The 23894-nt window shown below is 44.1% G+C and overlaps 1 protein-coding gene across 2 annotated transcripts in view; it reads left to right on the plus strand.

Annotated features, from left to right (window-relative positions):
* Window positions 1–23894, plus strand: part of cyth2 (cytohesin 2) — a 51146-nt gene that overhangs the window by 6609 nt on the left and 20643 nt on the right. Inside the window, exons 2-7 of one of the 2 annotated variants that reach the window (NM_001005039.1) lie at window positions 6266–6348; window positions 10855–10919; window positions 17204–17270; window positions 17361–17479; window positions 17624–17704; window positions 17824–17936. In NM_001005039.1, coding sequence (NP_001005039.1) covers window positions 6266–6348; window positions 10855–10919; window positions 17204–17270; window positions 17361–17479; window positions 17624–17704; window positions 17824–17936 — 528 coding nt within the window. The remainder of the gene's footprint in view (window positions 1–6265; window positions 6349–10854; window positions 10920–17203; window positions 17271–17360; window positions 17480–17623; window positions 17705–17823; window positions 17937–23894) is intronic. The other variant, XM_012971663.3, reaches the window with a different exon arrangement.

Below are 23894 nucleotides of genomic sequence, written 5' to 3' on the forward strand. Positions count from 1 at the left end.
ACGCTGTCCATCTAATCTGACTGAGCTAGAGCTGTTTTGCAAAGAAGAATGGGCAAGGATTTCAGTCTCTAGATGTGCAAAGCTGGTAGAGACATACCCTAAAAGACTGGCAGCTGTAATTGCAGCAAAAGGTGGTTCTACAAAGTATTGACTCAGGGGGCTGAATAATTACGCACACCCCACTTTGCAGTTATTTATTTGTAAAAAATGTTTGGAATCATGTATGATGTTCGTTCCACTTCTCACGTGTACACCACTTTGTATTGATCTTTCACGTGAAATTCCAATAAAATTGATTCATGTTTGTGGCTGTAATGTGACAAAATGTGGAAAAGTTCAAGGGGGCCGAATACTTTTGCAAGCCACTGTAACAATTAAATGTTTGGCCCTTAACCTGGTTCTTTAAATGTAAAAAAAAAAATCTACTTTGTGTAGTCAGTGGACCTCTAAATTCAGCCTTCTCTGGTAACGGCAGTGCGTGGCCCTACACGTGTGTATGAGTAATGACATTATACCCATCTGACGCCTTTGCACTTCAGTTTTTTTTCTGCTGCCCTTATCTTGTTGGACATGTGTTGGCTAGCGGGTGGGACCCTCATTGTCTGCTGCCTTGGCCTGACTGTGTGTTAGTTATCTCTTACCTTGTATATACAACCCTGCAAAGAATCCTAAATACTTTATATCAGTTATATTAATATGCACCTCTTTTGTAGCCAGATTGCATGCTTATGTGCCAAGTGTTGCACAAGACAAGACCCCAAACTTTATGCAGTCTCTTTATAAAGCAGTTGCAGAAGAGTGTTTTGTTTGATTCTTAGCAGTGGAAATTGGACTGAAAGGAGTCTCCCAGAAATATTGGCATGTCATTCCCAATTGCTTGCCTCTTGCTATTTGCTTGTTGTTTAAAACAGCTACAAAATGTAGTTTTTAATATGTAGGAATATATACTGGAAGATAAACATGATCGAGTGGCATGGACAGTTAAACCTTTATTTTCACAGGGGTGCCATATTTCTATTACTGTTAGGGTCAGAGACACTAAGTGCTGAATTCCAGTGGTTAAAGGAGAAGGAAAGGCTAATAAAGAGTTAATCTCAAGCTGCAGGCATACCTTCAGTTGTCTCAATAGTGCCCTTAAGTCTCCCCATATTTCACCTGTTCAGAAGATCAGAAGCCAAACAGGAAATAAAAACGCTGAGCAGTGTAGAGAAGATTCCCATAATGCATCGCTCCTTCCCAGACTTGGCGACTTGTTACTGTAGGCGGCACATGCGCACACAGCAGGAGCGTCTGGTTGCCATGGCGACGCAGCCGACGGAGAACTCTGTGACATGCAGGTGGGGGGAGCGGTAATCATTCTTGCTTGTGTGAACGCTAAGAAGTTGGGTGGATAGCTAGTTTGTTTTTGCTTTCTTCTAAATACTTTCATCACTAACGTGGTGCGCACAAAGCTTTATACCTGTCCACCCATCTCCTTCTCCAGTGGCGCAGTTTCTCTTATTGCATTTGCTTGCTACTAGTAACACATACCTATTTGGGGGGGCAGGTGTGGGGAGCGGCAGAGGGTTTGTGGCAGGAGCGGGGAGCGGGGGATTTGTGGCAGGAGTGGGGAGCGGCGGAGGCTTTGTGGCAGGAGTGGGGAGTGGCAGAGGCTTTGTGGCAGGAGTGGGGAGCGGTGGAGGCTTTGTGGCATGAGCGGGGAGCAGGGGGGTTTGTGGCAGGAGTGGGGAGCAGCGGAAGCTTTGTGGCAGGAGTGGGGAGCGGCAGAGGGTTTGTGGCAGGAGTGGGGAGCGGCAGAGGGTTTGTGGCAGGAGTGGGGAGCGGCGGAGGCTTTGTGGCAGGAGCGGGGATTGGAGGGGGGGCTGGCTTGTGCTTTTCAGCCCATACAGACATGCTGGACAAGATGGTGGCGCCGTTTACTGAAACAAGTATGTAGGTTCTAGTATGTGTATCTCTGTAAATCTTTCATTAGGCAAGCCAGGAATATAGCGTTTTTACACAGCAATAGTAGTACTATTTAATAGTGTGCTTAATAGATTTTGACTTTCCTTCTCCTTTAAGCCTGTTATTTCAGTATAGAATGTGGGACCCTAGAGCAGTGGTTCTCAACCTTCCTAATGCCGCAACCCTTTAATACAGTTCCTCATGTTGTGGTGATCCCCAACCATAAAATGTGTTTTCCGATGGTCTTAGGCGACCCCTGTGAAAGGGTCGTTCAACCCCCAAAAGGGTCCCGACCCACAGGTTGAGAACCGCTGTGCTAGAGTCTTAAGGTGCTTATTAGAACAACTTATTCCCACAACAGTGCCAGGAATTATATTAACCAGTCCTAGCTCCTTACTTGTTAGTATAGCTGGATGCAGAGCTATAACTCTAAACAGTGCCAGGAATTATATTAACCAGCCCCAGCTTCTTGGCTGCGAGTATAGCTGGATGCAGAACTATAACTCGCAACAGGGAGTTAGCACTTTCACTGAGAACACCAGTGCGGAGGAATGGTCAGATGGGACAATGAGGTACCTAGGGATCAACACAAATGAAAGTCAGACAAGCCAAAAGCAAATACTAACTGATAGCTAGAACTCACTGACTAACAGAAATAAGCTTCCCACAACACCTCATTCCAACACACAAAACATGTTTGCTCTGGCAGCTAGTGCACAGAGGCAAGGTCTCTAAAATGCCTCCCACCAGCAGCTGATTGGTGGAAGGCTTCTTATAGCTTTAACCCTTCTTGTTGTTCCAATGCCCCCGACAAGTAGTTACTGGCTACTAGGGCCCCACACCCAGCCTGTTTTCATAAATGACAAAATGGCACTGGCCCATCAGGACGCTGGAGCCCATTTAAGTGAATCAGCCCATAGAAATAGCAAATTCTTTAATCTAAGGTGCCATCTTTCTAGCTGGGTTGTGATATTTGTGTCTTTGTTAGCACTAAGCACTCTTTTTATCCTTGACCTAGTGTTTAAGCAATAGAAATAACTGACCAATCAAGTCTGTGGCAGTCTTTTTTCCCTACTAATCTACATTATTATTTATTCATTTGAAATCTGTTTAATTAATTTACTAGCACACTAGTCCATCCTTTCAGAGGCTTGGGCACTGCCTGATTGATCTGGGTGGGCCCATTGTCTGTACCCTTGAAGACACAGAACTTACAGGCTGGGTATAGTTATGGCGGCTGTAAAATCACTGTTCAAATGTTGCTGGATTTTGACAAACTTCTTAATGTTACAACTAGATGTTTGGGCAAAAGTTCAGCAGGTCAGTGATTCCAAACACAAGATCAACATAACACTGGAGTGGCTCAGGAACAAAAGGTTATTCAATGTCCTTCAATGGCCAAGTCAAATATTTTTTGCTAAGACAAAGGTCATATTAACAGAACACATTGTGAGTCAAGAGTCTGTGCAGGTGCTCTATAGAATGGAGCTCTGATTTGCAGCACAGCTTTAGGGGAAGTTGCCTTGACAGGGAGGAGCAGCCAAATTTTAGGTTGATTCTATGGGTAGGAAGGCAGACATGTCCATAGTGAATTGTGGCTACTTTTTGTTTCAACAGTTTTTTATTGAGAATTTTTCATTTTATAAACGTGTACAGAAAAGAAAAAATGGTAAATTGTACATTTCCGAATTGTGGCTACTTTAACTGAGAGCAAGATACAAAGAGTCAGGTGGAAGTAAAGAAAAGGTGGGAGAGGGCCATGCTAGGAGTTAACCAACCCCCCATTCCTCAAGGTCACTGTGGGATCAACCCCCTCCCAAAGATTCAGTGTTCTCTTCACAGCTTTGGGGTAGAAATGCTTGTCAGGGGCTTGGGGTGTATCTTCTAAGTAAAAAGCACAAGGCTGCTGATGCTGGTTAGTAGTCTCCTTGGGCATGGGGTCCAGGGAGACGGGTTGTTTTGCCTGCCATTGAAGTAAGCTGTCATGGCAGGCATCAATTTGACATGGCAAGCATTCTCAAAGGGAAGATTAATATTCAGCTAAAATATAGTATTGAACCTATAGCTTATTTGTTTTGAAATTTTGCACTGTTTTTTTATAATAAACCTGTGGCCAATTTAAAATCTGGAATTCCTAACCCTGTCTCTGGGGTGGTGCTGTTCAGGGGCTTAGGTTTAAAGATCTTTGCGACTGGACAGACTGGTCAACCCCCCCTATTTTTTCAGGAATTACCCTATTTTGGTGGCTCTCCCCGTCTCCCTTCCCCCAACAACATTTTCCCAAAGTTCCACAAATTAATTGTTGGCGCGCATGTAGGCCCTGTTGACGAATGCAATGGAATCTTTTCCATTGACTGTAGGAAAGAGACCTAGATTGAGACATGTGAACTTCTCTGGGGCGAGGAAGGTCCTCTTCTGGTAGAGTCTATGCCTAGAGAAATTCGATCAGGTAGCCCTGTGATATAAGTTGACGAACCCACTGATCTATGACATGTCGCGACCACACCTCCCAAGTACCGCAGGCGGCCGCCAGAGGCTGCAGACTAAAGCTCCCCTGTCTGGTGGTCCCCCGGCTCACGCTCTCCAGAGGTCTGCGCCGGTGATCTTGCCCTCCAGCTGTCTCACAAAACTTTCTCCTGCTCTGCTCTCCCGCGTGATGCAACTTCCTCCGGTGCCATTTTGACCTGCTGGCATCTCTGCAACGCCATTCGGTGTTCTCCTCCCCAGAGGTCCTGTGACAACACAGACCCTGTCACAGCCCACATCTACTACTTCAAGGCAGCTATCCTTCATCCAGCATCCAGCTTAGCAGATACCAGTACAGAGTACTGGAATGGCTCTTGGCCCCACATCAGACTTTCCAAGCCCTCTCAGGACAAATCCACCTTAGCCTGAAGGTGTGCCCAACCCCTGAAAGTCAGCTATTAGGGGAGCGGGAAGGCAATGGATGGGTAGATGAGGAGAACGGTTGTGTCCAGGCTGGGGGGACACTGGAATGGATTCTTGGTCCCCAATGGTGACATGGTCTTGACCCGTAGGCCTTGGCCATACGCTCCCAAGAAACTAAAGATTGAAGAAGGCAGGCAGAGGATTGTAGCCCTCGGCAAGAGGAGAAGTCACTTTCAACCTTTCAGGCTTATGCCAGATGTGGCGTTTGGTGTATATTTTCGGCAAGCCAAAAATCGCTTGCCGGAAATAGCTCCATACGCCTCCTACCTGTGTCTGCACACGAATGAATGAAAAACGCTCAGGTGCAGGTACATGTAGCCGATATCCGCCAAGATATGAAGTCTCATGTTTTTTGGCGGATATTGGCTACATGTGCCTGCACCCAAGCGTATTTCATTCATTTGGGTGCAGGCACAGGTAGGAGACGTATGGCGCTATTTTTGGCAAGCAATTTTTTGCTTGCCGAAAATATATACGCCAAACGCCACATCTGGCATTAGCCTTAGTGTCCTTTCTCCAGCTGCAGGATCTACATCCCCATGGTGCCTTGTGTCGCCCAATTTAGGGAAGAGAAAAAGAGAAATATACAAAATTTAAACCTCTAATATGTAAAGTCTCCACTTTGATGAGCAAGTCAATCGTAAGTGTCTTCTTATACAGAAGCCTCTTATACAGTATACCTGTTGTCTACCTCACAACTGCACAGCCACAGACCGCACCACAGTGAGGTCACAAGCAGGAAGGGGAAAATTGGCTTGACAAGGTGGGACATGTTTGATGTGCAGGAGTGGTAATGCAAAAATTGTTTATTTCCTAGCAGCACTAGGGTAAGCAAGTAAATGAGCAGAACTAGCGGTAGGCAAGTAAATTCACTAAACAAAGGGTAGGTAGATGAGGTACATGCCTAGCACCCCCTGCCGCCCTAGACACATGCCCTCTTCTTTCTAGCCCTGTAGCTGTACACTTTGTGCTTTGTTACTTAGTTACATCAATTACCTTTCCACTTTGGAGCTCAACCTTCTGCTCTGGACATCTTATTACAGAGTAATGTTCTGGGCAATGCTCAGTACACTTGCTGGGCAACCAACGCTGGCATGCAGTTTGAGCAGTCAGGGTACCATTTTTGGAGTATCTCTATAGGGCTGCAGTACAAAAGAAATTCAGAAGCCATAAGCAAAAAAAATCAAATCGGGCTAACGTGACCTTTATAAAATGACTTTATTTGGTATTACATTGTCCTTATGCAAACCTGAAAAAGAAGTTAGGTATTTATTGCTGCCAAAAATATTACCGTTGTTGTGGTATAGTTGCACATGTATGCACTTGGCTGATGGTATGTTGTGTGTAAGTTCTGTATTTGTTCTCTCTGCAGTTTCCAGTGATCTCACCCCAGAGGAGCAGCAAGAATTGAAAAACATTCAGCGCAGAAAGCAGGAATTGCTTGCTGACATCCAGGTGACTGATCTTAGTGCACTTGAATCTTAAGGGGCATCACATTTGTACCATAGAACTTGCTTTTGTATTCATGTATAAGGATGGTTTTCTCTTTCATTTTTTTTTTTTCAACTTTATTTTTATTTTATGAAAATATCACTACAGCTTGTTTCTGAATACATACATAAAATACATTACATGTCAGTTGATGTTCATAACAAATTACGCACAGGCAGTCCTGTTTGTTCCAGGCTTAGGAAAGTGGTTATAGTGATAGTAATAACAATGAGTTCTTTCTCATTTTTAAAGCTATGGTAACACAGAGAGATGTCTTCTAGAATTTAGTTACCTTGGGAAAGTCATCAAGTCTGAGTCTCAAACCCTTTCCGAGAATATACCTTAGAGCAGTGCTGTCCAACTGGCGGCCCGCGACCCCCCTCTGTGTGGCCCCCCACCTGTCTGGCTGCTTTGATGGCTTACCTTTGAGTAAGCTTTAAATGGTATCAGTACTGTGATTAACTGCCCCCCTGCATGGTTCTCACCTCAGATTCAGGCTGTAATCCCTCTGTATTGTTTAAACATGTAATCCCCTGTGTTGTTCACACCTTTTAATACCTGCATTGTTCAGGCAGAGTATGGCACACACAGGCAGGGTAGGGCAGGCAGAGTATGGCACACACAGACAGCATAGGACAGGCAGTGCTGCCTGTGTGGGCCATACTCTGCCTGCCCGATGCTGCTTGTGGGAGGTGAACCTGGCAGGGGTTTGTTGTGGGAGTTTGTTAGCAGTTGGAAATAGCCATTAAATGGTCCCAAAGGTGTGTAATTATGTACTGGGGGTTGCTCTGCTATCCACAGGGGAGGAGGAGGCATATGGAATTTTAGGGTATATCTTAATATGACATAATTCTTTCACATATGAATGATGGTTGATATCCCCACAGTAAGGACCAAGCATTTGGGATTTTGCTGTGCTACCACCATTGTGATAAAATAGGTGTGGTTTGAAGTGGGTGTGGTTTCAAAAAGGGGAGTGGTAAAAACTGGCTTCCATTAGCGGCCCTCCACTATGTATGCTAGAGAAATTCCGGCCCTCGGCACCGTAGAAGTTGGACAGCACTGCCTTAGAGAGTTTTGGTTAAAACATGTTTCAGCATAAGCTCAATCTGTTTGTGCTGAACATACTTTTTGCCTTTTCTAAAATTTAGAAAGATCTATCTTTTTTGGCTCTAAACATGAAAATGAAGTTACTTTAGCTTTTGAGCTACCGGTTCTGCCAATTAACAGCTTTCCATAAGACAAGCTGATTGTCAACAGATTAGCCCTCTGTATAAAGATCTGCTCCTAATTACAAAGGGCTACAGCTTATTATTATTATTATTATTAACATTTATATAAAGCGCCGCAGCCACAGCGCTGTACAATAGGTGGGTTACATACATTGGACATACAGAGTAACATATAAAGCAAATAATAACCGATACAAGAGGTGAAGAGAGCCCTGCCCAAAAGATCTTACAATCTACAAAGGTGGCAATGTTGGTCCCTTAGACCAATTCGAAAGCTAATCGGCCCCTGAAGGGGCACCAACGATGGGCCTGCCCAACCGATATCTGGCCTGAAATCGACCAGATATTGATTGGGCAGGTTTAAAAATTTTGTCAGATCGGGGACCACATCGGCTCATTTATGTGGTCCCCAATCCTACTTCTCCTATACCCGTCATTCTAATTTGATCATTTGGCCCCAGGACCAAACGACCGAATTAGCCTGGATTCACCTGATATCACCCACCCATAGGTGGGGGATACCGGGAGAAGATCCGCTTGCCAAGCGAGGGTGTATGGCCACCCTAAGGAAGAGAGGAGTTTGTTTATACACAATTCATTAGGGGTATTTACCTATGAAAGTGCAATTTCTGATGCAAGTTGTCTGTTACTGAGACTGAAGCATTTTCCCCCATAATTCCAGTATAATTGTAGCTGTAAGGATGAGCTTGATCTGATGCATCAAAACGTGCAGTTATCCTTGCATTTCAAGTGAATCAGATGGAGTTGCAATAAAGCTAAAAATTCAGTTGGAAACCTAAAATTAATGCCAGCTTGAAAATGGCAGTAGCTCCAGGGTTTTCTTGCCTCAGTATGCACCTGTGCATGATCTGGAGCAGGAGGCTGGGTGGACACATTGGTCGGGGGGAATGCAACTATATAGAAGTGCAAAAAGCATGTTTAGATGCAAGTATTTAATAAATGGCTTCAATATGCTCACGACTGCTTCAGTTTTAGAACAACTGCAACTATTATCTTTCTTTACACAATTTGCCTTGTTTAGGGGGAGAGTGGTAGTGAGATCAGAACAACAACAAAAATGCAATGTGTTGTGCTCATTTTAAGGCAAAGGTGTTTTGGGAGTGTACTCCCACTTTTATGTACTTCTATGTCCATGCAATGCAGGTCTGGTGGCTGTAAGTAATTGCCTGATTTTCCATTGCTACAGAAAAAAAACAGAAAGGTCTTTTGTGTGCACTTTTAAGACATTTAAGAAAAATGAGTTGTATACAAAATTTCCTGCACTCCACATTTCATGGTGTACACTTACACAAGAGCGCAACTTTGGAAGAACATGTATATTAAAAGATTTTATTTTGAATTTTTAAATTTTAAACATTGAGGGAACAGTCCCTTTAAAGACAAACAAGAAGAGAGGGTCAAGGGGAGTAGAGAGAAGAAAAGAAGAGGAAGAGAAAGAAAGGAAAGGAAAAGCATGAGCTGGGGGGGAGATGCAAAGTCAGAGGATTACATTTGTACTATTCCCTTAACAACACAATATCCTTTCACTGACTTAATCAGTTATGGTGGTGTGTTTGCCTTAAGCCAGGGGAAGGGAACCTATGGCTTGCAAGCCAGATGTGGCTCTTTTGATGGCTGCATCTGGCTCGCTGACAAATCTTTAATAAAAAACCTTTTTGGCTGAGAGAGCCATAAACACCACATATTTTAAAATGTAATTCCATGAGAGCCATACAATATGTTTGGGCGCGGATGCTGCGGGGCAAGGTAGGGTGGGTCCCAAAGATGCTGGATGCGATGCAGAGGAGGGCGTGGCCTGCGCTCAGCGGATAGAAGACATGTTCTAAACCTTAGAACACGTCTTCTATCCGCTGAGCGCAGGCCATGCCCTCCTCCGCATCGCATCCGCCATCCTTGGCACCCACCCTACCTTGCCCCTGCGTTCGGCAGATAGAAGACGTGTTCTAAGCCTTAGAACACGTCTTCTATTCACCGAGCGCAGGCCACGCCATCCTCCGCATCCAGCATCCTTGGGACCCAGCCTACCTTGCCCCTGCGCTCAGCGGATAAAAGAAGTGTTCTAAGCCTTAGAACACATCTTCTATAGGCTGAGCGCAGGCCACACCCTCCTCTGCATCGCATCCAGCATCCATGGGACCCACCCTACAGCAGCATCCGCGGCCAAACATATTGTATGGCTCTCACGGAATCACATTTTAAAATATGTGGTGTTTATGGCTCTCTCAGCCAAACAGGTTCCCGACCCCTGCCTTAAGCCATGATCCCAATATGGCCTTGAATTTGTCCGGGCATCTGCGAGCTTGATATACCAGTTTCTGCTTTGGTAAGGAGTCGTTTATAAGCTTTTTCCAAAATTTCAGCGAGGGTGGTCCTGTAGCTTTCCAATGTAGTAATAATGCCTTTTTGGCATAATATAGCAATTGCAGGTAGCATAATTTAGTTGGAGGTCTCAGCTGTAGAGTTTCCAGTATGCCCAGTAGACACAGACTGGGTGACAAAATATTGGGAAGTGCTAAAGCTGACTCGGCACTTGAAGAACATGTATATATTGTATCATAATGTGTGTCATGTGTTTTAAACCAGTTAGTGAGGGTGAATGTGATCGAAACTACCCTGCTGAAAATAGTGGTCAATTGGCTCAATCTTTTTACTTTGAAGCAGCATATTTAATTTAATTTTATTGTAACATTCACTGCCACTGATTAGTTGATCAAAGACTGGATGTTCGTTTACTACATACATTTTGTTTCTCAGTCTTGGGATTTTGCATGCTATAGGTACAGGTATAGGACCCATTATCCAGAATGCTCGGGACCAAGGGTATTCTGGATAAGGGGTCTTTCCATAATTTGGATCTCCATACCTTAAGTCTACTAAAAAATCAATAAAACATTAATTAACCCCAATAGGATTGTTTTGTATCCAATAATGATTATTTACTGTATATCTTAGTTGGGATCAATTACAAAGTTCTGTTTTGTTATTACAGAGAAAAAGGAAATCAGTTTTAAAATTCTGAATTATTGGATTAAAATCAATGGGAGTCAATGGGAGACGGGCTTTCCGTAATTCAGAGCTTTCTGGATAACGGGTTTCTGGATAAGGGATCCCATACCTGTATCATTGTTTTAATATACCTCTATGCTCGTGTTACTTTTGTAACTGTATTACTGTTATAATGCTTGCATAAATAAAAATGTCTTCCTTACATCTTTAGCGACTGAAAGAAGAGATAGCAGAGGTTACAAATGAAATTGAAAACTTGGGGTCAACAGAGGAAAGGTGGGTCTGTCATTCTTTTATCCTTTTTTCAGATGTTATTCATTTGTATACAAAGGACTGAATCAGCATGAAAATAGTACCTAGAGCTGCACTCTACAGTTAGCTTGGCTCTTAAATAAAAAATAAAATTATTATTAAATATTAAAAGGGAAATCTGAACAGTCAGTGAAAGGATATCATGCTGATAAAGGATAAAGTGCACATGTAACCCTCCGATTTTGCATTCCCCCCCAGCTCACCCCCTCTCGCATCTTTCCCTTCCCTTTTCTCTCTTTCCCCTACCTCCCTTGACTTTCTCTCTCTTCGTCTGTCTTAAAGGGACTGTTCCCTTAATGTTGTTGTAAAAGTTAAAATGCAATATAAAAACTTAAGAAAAAAAATATTAAAAGGGACCCATTCACTTAATGGAGGTAAAGGACAGGATATAAAAGACTGATTGCTAGCTTGCAGCCTTTAGCCCTGGATGTTTATGTTCTCCCTTATGGTCTATGAACAGGTCAGATTTTCAGTATTACCCACAACTAATTTAATCCGTAGTTTCTGTTAAGTTATAAAGTTCAAATCAAAGTGGAGAAATGCAATTGAACCCAGTTACAACCATTTGGTGTGCAGATATTGTAGATTTTAACAGTTCAATAGAAAAGAATCAGGTGACAAGTGATTAATGGGAAGAGTTTACCTTACTGGCAGTGAAGTTAAGACGTTTTGACAAATAAAACAGCAGCAATGTTTAGGTTGGCTATGCTCCAAGATAGGTTTTATTATAAGTAAGCTGTTACAGTTGAATGAGAACGTAGGGAATTTGTAACGAAACCGTAGCGGAGAATATTTTGTGGAGGAATGGCTCTCCCCTACAGCTTCCACTACCCGTACTCCTGAAAATGGGTACAGGAGAGGGTTAGGAGTAAAGGCAGGGAGGCCGTAAACATAAGGCAGGCTCGTAGTCGGGAACAGGCAAAGGTCTTGGGCAGGCAGCAGACAGAGTCATAGTCGGGAACAGGCGAAAGGTCTTGGGCAGGCAGCAGGCGGAGTCGTAGTCAGGAACAGGCAAAAGATCTTGGGCAGGCGGCGAAGAGCAAAAACGGAATCAGACAGGCGAAGGGTCGGCAACGGACAATCGCAATTAAATATCAAGCAGGCTTAGTTTCACAGGCAAGGCTGCAGACAACTTAGCACAGGAGGAGGTGTTTGGTGTCTTTAAATACCCACCGCACATGCGCCGAATCCTGTGGCGTCAGAATGTCAGCGCGCCGTGGACATACGCGCACTTGGACCGCGGGTGGGTACCCTTACAGAATTACTCTTGAAAGAACTGGGTTAGACAATGGAACCCTAATTTCTTGAAACTGGTACTGGTGACATCAACCCCAATCCTGGTCATTTACCTGTTGTCCTGACACAACACTTCTCTGCTGCTTTTCTCTCCAAAAAGAGCTAATAGTTCAAACCGCCCCATCATTCTCTTGTAACCTTCTATATCTGGTGTATGATAACCCTGTCCTGATACTTTTGTCCTTACTTACTTTATCAGTGAGATCAATGTTAACTTGATGACATTAATTATTCTCCCAGTTGTAAGTTCTCTACCATACCCTTTTACACTATTCTTTCCTCAACTACAAATTCTTTTACTTACCATTCCTGACAATTAAATACACGGAACAGTCCTTCAAAACAATATGGAAAGCTCATATGCATAGAGGTCTCCTTTACTAAAAAGTCTTTTTGGCCTGTCAGTCAGCCTTGTTTAAAATTCACTTAGTTGTCTTTGCAGATGATTAAACACAAGATTCAGTCCATTTACAGATATTCACTCCTCTTCCTAGATTTAATGTTCTTATTCCTGAATGCATCTTTACATATAAAGTGCTATATATACATATATTTAGTGCTATGGCTACCCTTTAAATATCTGTTCCTTGTAAACTACAGCAATTTAGCTAGTTTCTGGGTAACCACGTCACTGTACTGAGTCAGTATTTCTTAATGTTATCAACAAAAAATTTATCTCCAACCACAATTCCAGAATGGTTGTATAAGGTGTAATGAAACATATTACATAGTTACATAGGGTTGAAAAAAGACCAGAGTCAATCAAGTTCAACCTTTCCAAGTAAACCCAGCACAAACAGTCCTATAATTACCTATCTATACACTTATATGCACAAACTAGTATCACAATAGCCTTGGTCAAGCTTGTTCAAGAACCCATCCAAGCCCCTCTTAAAGGTAGTAACAGAATCTGCCATTACAACATCACTAGGAAGGGCATTCCACAACCTCACTGCTCTCACCATAAAAAAAAACACCTACGCTGCTTCAAATGAAAACTCTGTTCCTCTAATCTAAAGGGGTGGCCTCTGATGCATTGATCATTTTTATGGGAAAAAAGAACATCCCCTATCTGCCTATAATCCCCTCTAATGTACTTGTACAAAGTAATCATGTCCCCTCGCAAGCACCTTTTTTCCAGAGAAAACAACCCCAACCTCAACAGTCTAACATCATAGCTTAAACCTTCCATCCCCTTTACCAGTTTAGTTGCACGTCTCTGCACTCTCTCCAGCTCATTAATATCCTTTTTGAGGACTGGAGCCCAAAACTGCACTGCATACTCAAGGTGAGACCTTACCAGGGACCTATAAAGAAGGTCTTTTTATACAAGACAGCACTTTATTTGCTTTAGTAGCCACAGAATGACACTGCCTGGAATTAGACAACTTAGTATCTACAAAAAAACCCAGATCCTTCTCCATTAAGGACACCCCCAACAAACTACCATTTAGTAGAGAGCTTGCGTTCATATTATTTCTACCAAAGTGCATACCTTTGCAGTTGTCCAAATTGAACCTCATTTTCCAATTTGCTTCCCAACTTTCCAATTTTGTCTAATCGCTCTGCAAAGCAGCATCCTGCATGGAACTTATAGTTTTGCACAATTTAGTGTCCTCGGCAAAATAGAAACAGTACTTTCTATGCCCAACCCCAGGTCATTAATAAACAAGTTAAAAAGTAAAGGACCGAGGACTGACCCCTGTGGTACTCCACTAACAACACTGGTCCAATTAGAAAATGTTCCATTTACCACCACTCTTTGTAAACTATCCTTCAGCCAGTTCTCTATCCAATTACAAATATTATGTTCTAGGCCAATATTCCTCAATTTTATCTGTGAGGTACTACTGTACACTGAGGTGCATACCTCAAGTGTATTTCCACTAGGAAATAATTACACACAGTTTGCAGCCAATATCAGCTTTATATAACTGAGTGTAAAGGTAAAATAATTATAACAACAGTATTAAACCCTGCTTTGGAAACCTGGATGGTTATAGCCCCTACTGGCTCAGTCTCTCTGAGGATTCAGTTCCACATTCCTGGAGGAAATACCCTTTCCCAGTTCAGTCCCGGCAAAGTTCTTTCCCCAGAGCTCTTTTGGTTCCCCAGGTAGCGCTACCTGCCCCAAAGTACCTCTCCCTTTGGAATAGGGAGATAAAAAAGTTAATAGGGAAAAAAAAGGAAAACTTTTAAGAAATATAAGTCAGAGGGGACAGTAGCTGCGTTTAATGAATGTAAACACTATAACAAGTGTTGTAAAACAGCAATCCGGAAGGCTAAGATAGAAAATGAGGAGCGCATTGTGGCAGAGGCCAAGACTAACCCCAAAAAGTTTTTTAAGTATATTAATAGTAAAAAGATGCAGGTTGAGGGTGTGGCCCCATTGAGTTATAGTAACAATATGGTTACAGCGGATACAGAAAAGGCAGATGTGCTTAACCAGTTCTTTTCTTCTGTGTATACAGTAGAGGAGCCAGAGTGCCAAGTTCCACCCAATAGCTGCACTGTTGCCTCAGCTCCAACTATGCAGTGGTTGACACAGGATATGGTGCTTAAAGGGTTACACAAGATAAATGTGAACAAGGCACCTGGGCCAGATGAATTAATCTATTTGGATTTTGCCAAAGCATTTGATACCGTTCCCCACAAACGACTGCTTTCTAAACTCATAGTGAAGTCGTTTGCACATGGATAGAAAACTGGCTACAGGATCGGGGACAGAGGGTGGTTGTTAATGGTACATTCTCTCCTTGGAATAAGGTTCTCAGTGGGGTCCCTCAGGGTTCTGTACTGGGTCCACTTTTGTTTAACTTGTTCATAAATGACTTAGGGGAGGGTATTATAAGCAATGTATCAGTGTTTGCAGATGACACAAAACTCTGCAGCCCAGTCAATTCTATCCAGAATGTGGCATCCTTGCAGCAGGATCTTGACCAACTGGCAATCTGGGCAGCTAAATGGCAGATGAGATTTAATGTGGATAAATGTAAGGTCATGCACCTGGGATGTAAAAATATGCAAGCCCCGTATACCCTTAATGGGACTGCACTAGGTAAATCCATAATGGAGAAGGACCTTGGAGTCCTTGTAGATAATAAACTTGGCTGTAGCAAGCAATTACAGGCAGCAGCTGCTAGGGCAAACAAGGTTTTGAGCTGTATTAAAAGGGGTATAGATTCACGGGAGGAGGGTGTTATTCTTCCCCTTTACAGAGCGCTGGTAAGGCCCCATCTAGAATATGCTGTTCAGTTTTGGTCTCCAGTGCTCAAATGGGACATTATTGAATTAGAGAGGGTCCAGAGAAGGGCAACTAAAGTGTTAAAGGGTATGGAAAGTCTCAATTATGAAGAAAGACTGGCCAAGTTGGGTCTGTTTACACTGGAGAAGAGGCGCTTAAGAGGTGACATGATAACTATGTATAAATATATAAGGGGATCATATAATAACCTCTCTAATGCTCTATTTACCAGTAGGTCCTTCCAATGGACACGAGGGCACCGACTCCGTTTAGAAGAAGGGAGGTTTCGTTTAAATATTCGGAAAGGATTTTTTACTTTGCGAGCTGTGAAGTTGTGGAATTCCCTCCCCAGATCAGTTGTGCTGGCTGATACATTATATAGCTTTAAATAGGGGTGTAAGGCACTCTGCCGGTCCGGCGCGCTCCCTTACCTTAGCTCCGGTAATGGCCCGCACTTCCGGGTTCGCGCGGACCGCAGGAGATGTCGCGGCGTAACGGCGCATGCACGCTGACGTCATGACATGCGCAGTTGCGCGCATTGAAGCCTTAGGCGCCATCTTGGTATAGGTTTTTTGTTTACTTCCGTTCCCTTACTGTTTTGGCGCCAAAATCTGCCTATTTAAACCCCCTCCCTCAGTCCCTCTTTGCCCAAACTGGCTTCTGTTTGTACCGGTTCCTGCTCATGCCTGTTTTGATTGATTATTCTGGTTTTCGACTTCGGCTTGTTTCCTGACCACGTTCATCGCTGCCCGACCCGACCTCTCGCCTGTTTCCTGACGTTGCACCCGCCTGATCCTTGTCTGTACCTCGATTCGGTTATCTGTTCTCTGCAGTTTGTATAGCCCCAGCTAGGACCGCAGCAGAAAGTTCCGGGGCCCCAAAAGGGCGTCAGTGAAGACCGAGACTAGTTGGGTGTCTCTGCTTACTAAAGGAGTCAGATTTTTCCCCAGCGGTACCATCCATTGGCTCCCTTCTAACTAGTACCTTACAAGGGGTTGGATGGCTTCTTAGCAAGTGAGGGAATACAGGGGTATGGGAGATAGCTCTTAGTACAAGTTGATCCAGGGACTGGTCCGATTGCCATCTTGGAGTCAGGAAGGAATTTTTTTCCCCTCTGCAGCAAGTTAGAGAAGCTTCAGATGGGGTTTTTTTGCCTTCCTCTGGATCAACTAGAAGTTAGGCAGGTTATATATAGGCATTATGGTTGAACTTGATGGACGTATGTCTTTTTTCAACCTAACTTACTAACTTATGTTACTATGTAATAGGCAGTTGCTCCCACGTAGCAGGCCACGAGAAACACCTGTCCTCACACAGGAGACTTTCAATACCTTTTCCTCAGATGAATCACTCACTAGGGGTCCGCAGGGGTTGAAGGTATGTAACCGCAGTCTAGCAGATCTCTCTTTACAGGCTGGCACTCAACAGAGTTCCCATCAGCCATCACACAGTCACTGCTTACTGGATGGTCTCTGTCTCAAGTCTGGCAAAACAACAGGGTCTCCCTTTATAAACTTCTAGGCTGCCCCTGATTTTTGGCTCCAAACCTAGGCACACCTTTCTCTCCCAACAGTGCACTTTGGCATCCAGCCAATCAGGTTCCTCCCCAGTCTGTAGCTTGGCTGGATGATGTCACAGACTGAGAAACAGGGGAAAGAGTTCTCTGATCCCCTACATTTACTTTATAATGCATTTTGTTATTGTGCAGGAAGAACCTACAAAAGAGCAAGCAAGTAGCTATGGGAAGGAAGAAATTTAATATGGATCCTAAAAAGGTATAAACAATGGCCTTTCTCAAGTCTCGTCTGGAGCTTAAGTGTTAATGGTTAAGTATTATAAATCATTATCTATCACTCTCCATGCAGGGAATACAGTTCCTGATTGAAAATGATCTGCTGAAGAACACATGTGAAAACATTGCTCAGTTTTTGTACAAAGGTGAAGGTCTCAACAAGACAGCCATTGGCGACTACCTTGGAGAACGGTAAGTATGGAAAAACACCAGAAGAAGAAATGCCATAAGGAAAGTTGGGTTTAGAATATCTCATTCACATCATATTATAATGTCTATTTTTCATCTATCTTTCCCCAAATCCTTGATGAACTCTGTTATCCACGCATGCTTCAGAGATGATCTCAACATCCGTGTTTTACATGCCTTTGTGGAGCTCCATGAATTTATGGACCTTAACCTGGTGCAGGCACTTCGGTAAATTGTAGTAGGGAAATGTGAACATGTGGGTGATCTTAGGAATTGTTACACTCTGAAACAATAATAATTTTAAATATGGTCCCTTATTTTTCTTATTTGTCTCTTATCTTTTTCAGTCAGTTCCTGTGGAGTTTCCGTTTACCCGGAGAGGCTCAGAAAATCGATCGTATGATGGAGGCCTTTGCACAACGTTACTGTCAATGCAACCCCGGGGTCTTTGAGTCTACTGGTATGCTTCTCTTAAACTCTCACTACTTCATGTCTTTCAGCATTTTCTTAATTTCCCTTATTAACCTTATTTTTGTATGGGCACATATCCTGAAAGCTCACCCCATTCCCGACTGACTTCAGTCTGACTTCACCTGGGTTTATGGAACTGTTTATAGTAAAATGTGAATTGGTCCTAACACAGCCAGTTTCCTACCCATTGCACACCATTATGGCTTTATCTGTTCTCAGATCACAGCCACTTTTAAGATATCTTCTTACATATTTTGTTTTCACTGCCTGTAATAGGTCCCAGTTTCTTTTCTTGCTTAAGTCCTCACCAGTGTACTATATTTCATATCGCTGTCATATCTCAATGCATAGTGTTCGTGCATCATCATTTTTAGTTCCTGTTAGCTTCCTGTTTCAGTCTTTAGTCTTCTATAGTCTGCCTATAGTTAGTCTCCTGATATTGCAAGATATGCAGAAGCTGTATATGGAGAGGATATATATGAGACTATGGAGTTCATTCACTAAAGGTCGATAAGCGTTATCGCATGGTTTTTTGTATTAAAATTGACGCGATAAATAACGACCGATTTGTCAAAGTAATTTTGCATGCGTTAAATCACGCGCTACTGCAATGCGTTAATTTTAACGCATGCGTTAATTCACACGTAGAAATAATACTATTGCACGATTCACAAACACATATGAAGCATTAGAGAAGAGGCACTTAAGAGGTGACATGATAACTATGTATAAATATTGTGAACCGGTAACAGGTAAACAGGTGGAAGGGAGATATATTTCCCCTAGGTTCATCTCCTACTCCCTCATGTATAGTGGTGCTGAGTGGGTTAATTCCTCAAGGGAGTCACACCTGGGGAATAATTAGCAGGCTAGATAGGCCTGCAGTCAGAGAAAGTGGGGCGCTGGAGCTGAGACTGTGGACTGAACTTGCTGTGTGAGGGTCTGTGCCTGCCTGAAGCAGCTTGGAGCATTTTCTCCCAAACAGAAGGACTCTCAAAAGGTACTGAGACTCTGGGGAGTTGTGTTTTTGGTTTAGCCGGTAATCCCAGTAGGGGACCAGTAATAGAGAGGGAAAGCACCCTGTGTATTAGTTAGAGCCCAAGTGTGGCAAGGGTTTTGTTTACTTTTGTTTTGCTTATGCTCCTGCTGGATACCAGAGTCGGTCACTGTACACAATAAAATGGACTGTATTCACCTAAAGGACTGTCTGTATGTCTGATCTCGCTTACATATGGTGGAGGATACGGGCAAAGGCTATTTTTTCTTGAAAATAGTGACGGCAAAAATTTAAAGAGACAGACACTCTTAAAGGTGAAGTTTTTTTTTCTAACTCCAAAATGAAAATGGAGGAGGTATTAAAGGTGATGCTGCAAACCCAGCAGCAGAACAATGCCATCCAGCAGCAGAGTAATGCTAATCAGCAACAAACTAATCAGCTGTTGATTGCACAAATTAATGCACAGGCGGAAGCCAGTAAAGTTACTTTAGAACAACAGCAGCAAGTGAACTTACATTTACAGCAGTGCATCCAAGCACTGGCTGAGAGGTTACAGGGTAGTACCGCCCTGGTGCAAGCACCAATAAATATCCGCAAAGCTGTGCAAAGGTCTCTGCAAAAGATGACGCCAGCAGATGATGTGGAGGCCTACCTGGCTGTGTTTGAGAGAGTTGCAGCACGGGAAAAGTTACCGCCACAGGAATGGGCAGAGGTGGTAGCCCCTTACTTGACAGGCGAACCCCAAAAGGTGTACTATGACCTGAAGGAACAGGACTCGCATAACTATAATAAGTTGAAAGAGGAAATCCTGGTCCACCTTGGAGTCACTTTGGCTGTTCATGCCAAACGGTTCAATGACTGGGTTTACACCAGAGGCAAGTCTGCACGGGCGCAAATGCATGACCTGTTGTATCTCACAAGAAAGTGGCTGCAGCCTGACCTCAACACGGCCGATCAAGTAGTGGAGAGGATCGTCGTAGAACGGTACCGGAAAGCTCTACCCCTGGATCTCCAGCGGTGGGTTGGCCAGGCAGACCCCCAAGATATGACCCAGATGGTGGAGCTCGTGGAGCGGTTTGTGGCTACGGAGGGTTACCTCGGAGAAGGAGTTTCCCCACAGTACCCTGGCAAGGCTCAGAGACTGCAGGAGAATCCTGGTAAGACTGTTCCATTTCTTAAAGGGGTGGTTTCCCAAAGTAACAGGGACAGAAACTCCGGTATGGCCACTGGACTTAATTCAGGCGCCAAGCCTAGAGTGGTGCCCAGTCAGCGGCCAGAGGCCTCTGATAGAGAGAGAAGGGGGGTACAATGCTTCCGATGTTGGGAGTTTGGTCATTTTGCAGCTAATTGCCCCCTAACAACAGAGCCTATGGATTGTAGCTGGGGAAGATGGAAGTCCCTGTATGCACACCCTGCATGCCTTGCTTCCCAACAGGAAGAGACTGGTAAACAATTTTGCCTGGTAGGCATAAAAGGACAGCAGGTATCGGCTCTACTGGACTCAGGGAGTTTGGTAACCTTAGTCCGTGCCAGTTTGGTGGACATAACTGACTCTCTGAACTCTCGGGTTGGGGTTATGTGCATACACAGGGACACAAAGGACTACCCAACTGCTGTGGTTATGATTGAAACCCCATGTGGAAATGTTAAGTATCAGGTTGGGGTGGTTAAAAACCTAATGCATGCTGTGATACTGGGAAGAGATTTTCCATTGTTTTGGCAGCTGTGGGGTGGAGGGAGTAACTCTGGAAATGGGTCCCCAAAGGAAGCAGAGAAGCCTGACTTGTCCCCAGAACCCTTTACATCCGGTGATAGTGCTGGAGAGGTTGGGGTAACCCCTGATATTTCATCACCCCTAGAAGTGTTTGCTGGCATGGAAGAGGAAGTACAGGAGGGTGACATGGTACCTGACTTAGAGGTGAGGGGGTAAAAGAAATAAATGGGGAACCCCAGTTTCCTGGGGCAGAAAGTGTTCCCACGCATGGTCTTGAACCAGGATCTATTATATCAAGTGAGCAAGATAAGGAGTGAAATTATAGAGCAACTGGTGGTGCCTCAGCAATATAGAAGGGTGGTGTTAGATATGGCACACCGACATGTGCTTGGGGGACACCTGGGAGTTGATAAAACTGCAGACAGAGTCCTCCAGAGGTTCTTTTGGCCTGGGGTAGCGGGGGATGTTAAGCGATACTGTAACTCCTGCCCTGACTGTCAGATAAATGCACCCAAGCCTCATTACAGAGGTCCGTTGGTTCCCCTTCCCATCATTGAGGTTCCCTTTGAGAGGATTGCCATGGATTTGGTAGGTCCCCTGCCAAAATCCGCTAGAGGGCACCAACACATACTGGTTATTCTGGATTATGCCACACGATATCCGGAAGCAGTCCCCCTAAGAAATACTTCGTCAAAATGTATTGCCAAGGAGTTGGTACATTTGTTTTCCCGGGTGGGGATACCAAAAGAGATCCTGACAGATCAGGGTACCCCATTTATGTCCAAGGTAACCAAAGAGTTGTGTCGCCTCTTAGGTATTAAACATTTACACACGTCAGTTTACCACCCTCAAACTGATGGGCTGGTTGAACGGTTTAATAAAACCCTAAAGACCATGCTGAAAAAGGCTGTAGACAAAGATGGGAAAAACTGGGACTGTCTGTTACCATTTCTGTTGTTCTCCATCAGGGAGGTACCTCAAGCCTCAACGGGGTTCTCACCATTTGAGCTACTATATGGTAGACACCCAAGGGGGCTGTTAGATATAGCCAAGGAAACTTGGGAACAGGAGGCTACCCCCTATAAGACTGTGGTAGAACACATTTCTCAAATGCAGGAGCGTATTGCAGCTGTGTTACCCATAGTAAGGGAACACATGGCACAGGCACAGGAGGCCCAAAGCAGGGTTTACAATAGGTCTGCAACCGTAAGGAACTTTAATCCTGGGGACAGAGTGTTGGTACTTGTTCCCACAGTTGAGAGTAAGTTCCTGGCCAAATGGCAGGGGCCATATGAAATAGTTGAAAAGGTGGGTGAGGTGAACTATAAAGTAAGACAACATGATAAGAGGAAACAAATTCAACTTTATCATGTGAATTTGTTAAAGCCATGGAGGCAGCAAGAGGTCCTTGCATCAAAGCCAGTACCTTTGCCCCATGGAGATAATCTGGTTCCTGAAGTAAAAATCACAGAAACCCTGTCGGTTTCACAAAAACAGGAAGTAAAAGAGTTTTTGATGAGAAACAGGGATGTCTTTTCTGACCTTCCTGGACGAACCAATCTCATTAAACATGATCTGGTTACTGAACCCCAGGTAAAGGTAAACGTGAAGCCCTACCGGATCCCTGAAGCACGGAGACAGGCAGTCTCCGAAGAGGTGAGGAAAATGTTAGAACTGGGGGTAATTGAGGAGTCCCACAGTGATTGCTCTAGCCCCATTGTTTTGATTCCAAGCCTGATGGAAGTCTACGGTTCTGCAACGACTTCCGTAAATTGAATGAGGTCTCAAAGTTTGATGCCTACCCCATGCCCAGGGTAGATGAACTTATAGAGAGGCTGGGCCCTGCTAGGTACCTCACCACTTTAGATCTCACTAAAGGTTATTGGCAGGTACCTTTAACTGAACAGGCTAAGGAAAAGACAGCCTTCTCTACCCCAGAGGGTCTTTTCCAGTATAATGTGTTACCCTTTGGTTTACATGGGGCCCCTGCAACGTTACAAAGGTTAATGGATCGGCTCCTTAAGCCACATAGACCCTACACCTCAGCCTATTTAGATGATTTAGTCATCTTTAGCACCGATTGGGAGTCTCACTTAGCAAAAGTGCAGGTGGTGCTAGACTCAATACGAGAAGCTGGACTTACTGCCAACCCTAAAAAGTGTGCAATAGGGATGGAAGAGGCCAAGTACTTAGGCTATGTGATTGGAAGAGGGGTAGTACAGCCTCAAATAAATAAAGTAGAGGCAATACAAAAGTGGCCCCAACCAGTGACTAAGAAGCAAGTTCGTGCTTTCCTGGGGATAGTAGGCTACTATCGCAGATTTGTGCCTAACTTTGCTTCCATTGCAGCCCCTCTAACAGACCTTACAAAAGGGAACAACTCAGTGATGATCAAGTGGTCTGCAGAGGCTGAGAAAGCTTTTATAGAGCTTAAAAATTCCCTGTGTAAACAGCCGGTACTGATAACACCCGATTTCAAGAAAGAATTTGTGGTACAGACAGACGCCTCAGATGTAGGTCTGGGAGCTGTCCTCTCCCAAGTGGTAAATGGTGAGGAAACACCCAGTAGTCTATTTAAGCAGAAAGCTTACACCGGCTGAGAGGAGGTACTCCATTGTAGAAAGAGAGTGCCTGGCCATTAAGTGGGCATTGGAGGCGCTGAAGTACTATTTACTGGGTCGTAAGTTTAGGTTGATCACTGACCATGCTCCCCTTAGATGGATGTCAGAGAATAAGGAAAGGAATGTTCGAGTCACCAGATGGTTTCTGGCTCTACAGAACTTTAAGTTTACAGTGGAGCATAGGTCTGGGGCATTGCAAGGGAATGCAGATGCCCTCTCAAGAGTTCATTGTCAGGTGGCTCATTGTGCTCAGCCCTACGGGCTGAAGCAGAGGGGGGGGATATGTGAACTGGTAACAGGTAAACAGGTGGAAGGGAGATATATTTCCCCTAGGTTCATTTCCTACTCCCTCATGTATAGTGGTGCTGAGTGGGTTAATTCCCCAAGGGAGTCACACCTAGGGAATAATTAGCAGGCTAGATATGCCTGCAGTCAGAGAGAGTGGGGGGCTGGAGCTGAGACTGTGGACTGAACTTGCTGTGTGAGGGTCTGTGCCTGCCTGAAGCAGCTTGGAGCATTTTCTCCCAAACAGAAGGACTCTCAAAAGGTACTGAGACTCTGGGGAGTTGTGTTTTTGGTTTAGCCGGTAATCCCAGTAGGGGACCGGTAATAGAG

This window comes from Xenopus tropicalis, chromosome 10, assembly GCF_000004195.4.
Source record: "Xenopus tropicalis strain Nigerian chromosome 10, UCB_Xtro_10.0, whole genome shotgun sequence".
Classification (NCBI taxonomy): Eukaryota; Metazoa; Chordata; class Amphibia; order Anura; family Pipidae; genus Xenopus; species Xenopus tropicalis.